Below are 6,467 nucleotides of genomic sequence, written 5' to 3' on the forward strand. Positions count from 1 at the left end.
TAGGCTAATAGCAAATATGCATCAGGAAGCAGGAATATGTTCTTTCGAATTTCCTTTCCTATGGGTTCCTGGTATCTTATAGTGAGATTTCCTCCAATGAATAGACTAACGAGAACCAGAAACAGTCTTTCCTATCAGTGCAATTATTGCATGATACCATGAATAGCCTACCTACCATCTCGTATGGTTCCTGCTTTAGGATACACGCTGGGTGTGTCATCTCAATTGGAAATGACCTTTACATTTTTACATTTCGCTTCAGCGTTACAGATTGAACAGAACCCAAAAATAGCTTACTCATACCCACGTCAACACGTTTAATTGTTAAGTAAAATAGGCTCGGTTAAAATCAACCGCAGTGACGCCCACGCTCAATGCGCTTGAGGGCGCGCGCTTAAATAGCCGGACTCGTTTCTGGACCAAAGAAAGAAAGCATCCTTTTGAATCCAAGGAGAACTGCATTAGCCTACACAATGATGGTATGTGGAAACATATGTTTAGCCTGTATTGAAAACGGTGTTTTTAGTTCATTGCAATTATCTGAATATGAAATTGTGAACCGAATGCTTTATAAACAAACTGAATGACAACCTGCCTGTTCTTTCTTCACAGCTCCTTTTTACGGTGATTCTAGTCAGTGCTGATGCCAGTATGGCACTTCACGCCCAAACTTTCAAAAAAGATGATCCGTACTCCGGTCGTTCGTTAGTGTGTGATCGCTGTCCACCTGGAACGTACCTCCGTGCGCCCTGCAGTGCCACCCGAAAGAGCGACTGTGCGAAATGTCCCAAAGGGGCATACACAGAATTTTGGAACCACATCTCCATGTGCCTGCGCTGCAGCATGTGCGCTGAGAACCAAGTCGTCAAGCAGGAGTGTTCTCCATCCAACAACTGCAAGTGCGAGTGCAAGGAGGGTTACTACTTCAACAAGAGATACGAAGCATGCATCAAACATAAAGAATGCCCCCCTGGGTATGGAGCGAATGCTACAGGTATGACTAAAATTGAGCAAGTTATACGCACGGAAAAAAATAATAGGCTTACGAGAAATGACTGTTTACACTTAAGTCTGTGATGATAACAAAGTGTTTTAATCATAATAGTTTACAGTCGATAGTTCCATATGCATACATTGAATGTGCATATGTCTCAGTATATGCTGACTGTGTTTGTTTGGATTGTAAAAAGGGACAAATGTCATTTGATATCAATACCAAATTTGCAAATTAATGCGAATTTAAGGAATAGTTCAATTATTTTACAGTGCATTCGGGAAGTATTCAGACCCCTTGACTTTTTACATATTTTGTTAAGTTACAGCATTATTCTAAAATTGATTATAGTTTTTTTCTTCTTCTCATCAATCGACACACAATACCCCATAATGACAAAGCAGAAACAGGTTTAGACATTTAAAAAAAAATGGAAAAACATATCACATTTACATAAGTGTTCTGACCCTTTAATCAGTACTTTGTTGAAACACCTTTGGCAGCTATTACAGCCTTGAGTCTTCTTGGGTAAGACGCTACAAGCTTGGCACACCTGTATTTGGAATTTCTCCCATTCTTCTCTGCAGATCCTCTCAAGCTCTGTCAGGTTGGATGGGGAGCGTTGCTGCACAACTATTTACAGGTCTCTCCAGAGATATTTGATCAGGTTCAAGTCTTGTCCCGAAGCCACTCCTGCATTGTCTTGGCTATGTGCTTAGGGTCGTTGGAAGGTGAACCTTCGCCTCAATCTGAGGTCCTGAGCAGGTTTTCATCAAGGATCTCTCTGTACATTGCTCCATTCAGCTTTCCCTCGATCCTGAGTAGTGACCCGGTCTCTGCTGCTGAAAAACATCACCCCAGCATGATGCTGCCCCCACCATGCTTCACTGTAGGGATGGTGCCAGGTTTCCTCCAGACATGACACTTGGCATTCAGGTCAGAGTTCAATTTTGGTTTCATCAGATCAGAGAATCTGGTTTCTCATGGTCTGAGTGTCCTTTAGGTGCCTTGTGTCAAACTCCAAGCGGACTGTCATGTGTCTTTCACCGAAGAGTGGCTTCCGTCTGGCCATTATACCATAAAGGCCTGATTGGTGGAGTGCTGCAGAGATGGTTGTCCTTATAGAAGGTTCTCCCATCTCCACAGAGGAACTCTAGAGCTCTGTCAGAATGGCCATCGGGTTCTTGGTCACCTCCCCGACCAAGGCCCTTCTCCCCCGATTGCTCACTTAGGCCTGTCGGCCAGCTCGAGGAAGAGTGCTGGTGGTTCCAAACTTATTCCATTTAAGAATTATGGTGGCCACTGTGTTCTTGGGGACCTTCAATGCTGCAGAAATGTTTTGGTACCCTTCCCCAGATCTGTGCCTCGACACAATCCTGTCTCAGAGCTCTACGGACAATTCCTTCGGCCCCATGGCTTGGTTTTTGCTCTGACATTCACTGTCAACTCTGGGACCTTATATAGACAGGTGTTTTCCTTTCCAAATCATGTCCAATCAATGGAATTTACCACAGGTGGATTCCAATCAAGTTGTAGAAATATCTCAAGGATAATTAATAGAAACAGGATGCTCCTGAGTTCAATTTCAGGTGTCATAGCAAAGGGTCTGAATACTTATGTAAATAAGGCTTTTAAAAAAAAATACATTTGCAAACATTTAAAAAAACCTGTTTTCACTTTGTCATCATGGGGTAGGTATAGTGGGGCAAAAAAGTATTTAGTCAGCCACCAATTGTGCAAGTTCTCCCACTTAAAAAGATGAGAGTCCTGTAATTTTCATCATAGGTACACTTCAATTATGACACATTGTAGGATTTTTATGAATTTATTTGCAAATTATGGTGGAAAATAAGTATTTGGTCACCTACAAACAAGCAAGATTTCTGCCCCTCACAGACCTGTAACTTCTTCTTTAAGAGGCTCCGCTGTCCTCCACTCGTTACCTGTATTAATGGAACCTGTTTGAACTTGTTATCAGTATAAAAGACACCTGTCCACAACCTCAAACAGTCACACGCCAAACTCCACTATGGCCAAGACCAAAGAGCTGTCAAAGGACACCAGAAACAAAATTGTAGACCTGCACCAGGCTGGGAAGACTGAAATCTGCAATAGGTAAGCAGCTTGGTTTGAATAAATCAACTGTGGGAGCAATTTTTAGGAAATGGACGACATACAAGACTACTAATCATCTCCCTCGACCTGGGGCTCCACGCAAGATCTCCCCCCGTGGGATCAAAATGATCAAAAGAACAGTGAGCAAAAATCCCAGAACCACACGGGGGGACCTAGTGAATGACCTGCAGAAAGCTGGGACCAAAGTAACAAAGCCTACCATCAGTAACATACTACGCCGCCAGGGACTCAAATCCTGCAGTGCCAGACGTGTCCCCCTGCTTAAGCCAGTACATGTCCAGGCCCGTCTGAAGTTTGCTGGAGAGTATTTGGATTATCCAGAAGAAGATTGGGAGAATGTCATATGGTCAGATGAAACCGAAATATAACTTTTTGGTAAAAACTCAACTCGTCATTTTTGGAGGACAAAGAATGCTGAGTTGCATCCAAAGAACACCATACCTACTGTGAAGCATGGGGGTGGACACATCATGCTTTGGGGCTGTTTTTCTGCAAAGGGACCAGGACGACTGATCCATGTAAAGGAAAGAATGAATGGGGCCATGTATCGTGAGATTTTGAGTGAAAACCTCCTTCCATCAGCAAGGGCATTGATGATGAAACGTGGCTGGGTCTTTCAGCATGACAATGATCCCAAACACACTGCCCGGGCAACGAAGGAGTGACTTCGTAAGAAGCATTTCAAGGTCCTGGAGTGGCCTAGACAGTCTCCAGATCTCAACCCCATAGAAAATCTTTGGAGGGAGTTGAAAGTCCATGTTAACCAGCAACAGCCCCAAAACATCACTGCTCTAGAGGAGATCTGCATGGAGGAATGGGACAAAATACCAGCAACAGTGTGTGAAAACCTTGTGAAGACTTACAGAAAACGTTTGACCTCTGTCATTGCCAACAAAGGGTATATAACAAAGTATTGAGATAAACTTTTATTATTGACCAAATACTTATTTTCCACCATAATTTGCAAATAAATTCATTAAAAATCCTACAATGTGATCTTCTGGATTTTCTGGATTTTTTTTTCTTCTGGATTTTCAAGTGTACCTATGATGAAAATTACAGGCCTCTCATCTTTTTAAGTGGGAGAACTTGCACAATTGGTGGCTGACTAAATACATTTTTGCCCCACTTTATGTGTGTAGATTGATGAGAAAAATGTTTTATTTAATCAATTTTAGAATAAGGTTGTAACGTAACAAAATGTGGAAAAAGTCAAGGGGTCTGAATTCTTCCCAAATGCACTGTATGTACATATGTTGCATTAGCAGTATAGCAGTCTATGGACAAGTAGTGAGTGCAAAACACACTTTGGGTTTATTAAACTAGCCACGGCAAACAATTAGCAAATATTAGCAATGTTTTATCAATTCTCCATGCAAATCAATCCCCCCCCCCGTTTAGCATGTATCAAATGCCATAACCAAATCAAATTTTAAATGGATTGTGTTCCTCAATGAATTGCTTTAAAATAATGTTGAGATAAATATTGTGGCATACACATCAAAACATTTCCTCAGGTACACCCCAACAAGATACAGAATGTGTGCAGTGTCAACCCAGATTCTACTCTAACGTTTCCTCGGCAAAAGCAATCTGTGTTGCCCACTCAAACTGCGAAGCTGGTGGACTGCGCGTGGTGCTGAAGGGCAGGGGCTGGCACGATACACTGTGTGCATCATGTGAGGACCTCAAAACTCGTGGTAAAACACTTTATGAATAACATTGTTTATCATGAAAGACTCATCATTTGTGGCCTCAATTGAGTTTAAGTTTCTCAACCATGTTTTTTTTTTCTTCAGATGGAGCTGAATATCTACAGGAAATCCTTCCTGCGTTCTTCATTCAACTTCACCAGAAGATGGGCATTCAGAGAATACGTCGGTTAGCGATGAGGCTGCCGCAAGAAGGAGGCAAGAAACCACTCCGAGGAACAGTCATGAAACTTTCTAGGAGGGGTCTTAACGACTTTATGAAAAGCTGGGACCAAGGTGCAGGCAAAGACCAAGTTAGGAAACTTCCGGAGATGTTGAGGAAGACAGGGGCCCGCAATGCAGCAGACAAACTAGAGCTTAAACTGAAATATATAGACCAACAATTCAAACTCTGTGAAGGGTTAGTTGAAGTAGCCTAAAATGGGTTAAAGTAGCCTCTCATCCCCATCTTCTTAATAACATATCTTGACAGCAAAAAGTAATTCAGTTCAACAGTTGTCCATTTTAGGTTCATATAGGGTACGTGGGCTATGCAGTCTAGCCCAGGGTTCCCCAATATGTGGCAGTGATTTTATTTGGCCTCCCAAGTCTTCTGAGCAAAAAAAGTAATAAATAAAAGTAAAAATATTTGAAAAATTATGATAATTATCATAAATCTATATATGTACACTACCGTTCAAAAACGTTTGGGTTTACTTAGAAATGTCCTTGTTTTGGAAAGAAAAGCACATTTTTCATCCATTAAAATAACATAAAATTGATCAGAAATACAGTGTAGACATTATTAATGACTATTGTAACTGGAAACGGCAGATTTTTTTATTGAATATATACATAGGCGTACAGAGGCCCATTATCAGCAACCATCCGTGCTGTGTTCCAATGGCATGTTGTGTTAGTTAATCCAAGTTTAATTTTAAAAGGCTAATTGAGCATTAGAGAATTTCAAAAGGGTTATGTTAGCACAACGGAAAACGGTTGTTCTGATTAATTAAATAAGTAATAAAACTGGCCTTCTTTAGAGTAGTTGAGTTTCTGGAGCATCAGCATTTGTGAGTTTGATTACAGGCTCAAAATGGCCAGAAACAAATAACTTTCTTCAGAAACTCATCAGTCTATTCTTGTTCTGAGAAATTAAGGCTATTCCTTGTGAGAAATTGCCATGAAACCTAAGATCTTGTGCAATGCTGTGTACTACTCCCTTCACAGAACAGCGCAAACTGGCTCTAACCAGAATAGAAAGAGGAGTGGGAGGCCCCGGTCTACAACTGAGCAAGAGGACAAGTACATTAGCGTGTCTAGTTTGAGAAACAGACGCCTCACAGATCCTCAACTGGCAGCTTCATAAAATAGTACCCGCAAAACACCAGTCTCAACGTCAACAGTGAAGAGAAGACTCTGGGATACTGGCCTTCTAGGCAGAGATGCAAAGAAAAAGCCATATCTCAGACTGGCCAATAAAAATAAAATATTAAGTTGGGCAAAAGAACATAGACACTGGACAGAGGAATTCTGCCTAGAAGGCCAGCATCCCAGAGTCGCCTCTTCACTCTTCCCAGAAGAGTGGAGACTGTCATAGCAGCAAAAGGGGGACCAACTCCATATTAATGCCCATGATTTTGGAA

At 41.6% G+C, this 6,467-nt stretch overlaps 1 protein-coding gene across 1 annotated transcript; it reads left to right on the top strand.

Moving 5' to 3' along the window:
- The first annotated feature begins 338 nt into the window (after positions 1–338).
- LOC124013119 (tumor necrosis factor receptor superfamily member 11B-like) lies at positions 339–5,623 on the top strand. The gene is made up of 4 exons (XM_046327292.1): positions 339–479; positions 613–994; positions 4,648–4,830; positions 4,930–5,623. Exons 1-4 carry the CDS (start codon positions 474–476, stop codon positions 5,259–5,261), a joined length of 903 nt encoding a protein of 300 aa, XP_046183248.1. The 5' UTR covers positions 339–473; the 3' UTR covers positions 5,262–5,623.
- Positions 5,624–6,467: the final 844 nt, after the last annotated feature.

This window comes from Oncorhynchus gorbuscha, linkage group LG24, assembly GCF_021184085.1.
Source record: "Oncorhynchus gorbuscha isolate QuinsamMale2020 ecotype Even-year linkage group LG24, OgorEven_v1.0, whole genome shotgun sequence".
Classification (NCBI taxonomy): Eukaryota; Metazoa; Chordata; class Actinopteri; order Salmoniformes; family Salmonidae; genus Oncorhynchus; species Oncorhynchus gorbuscha.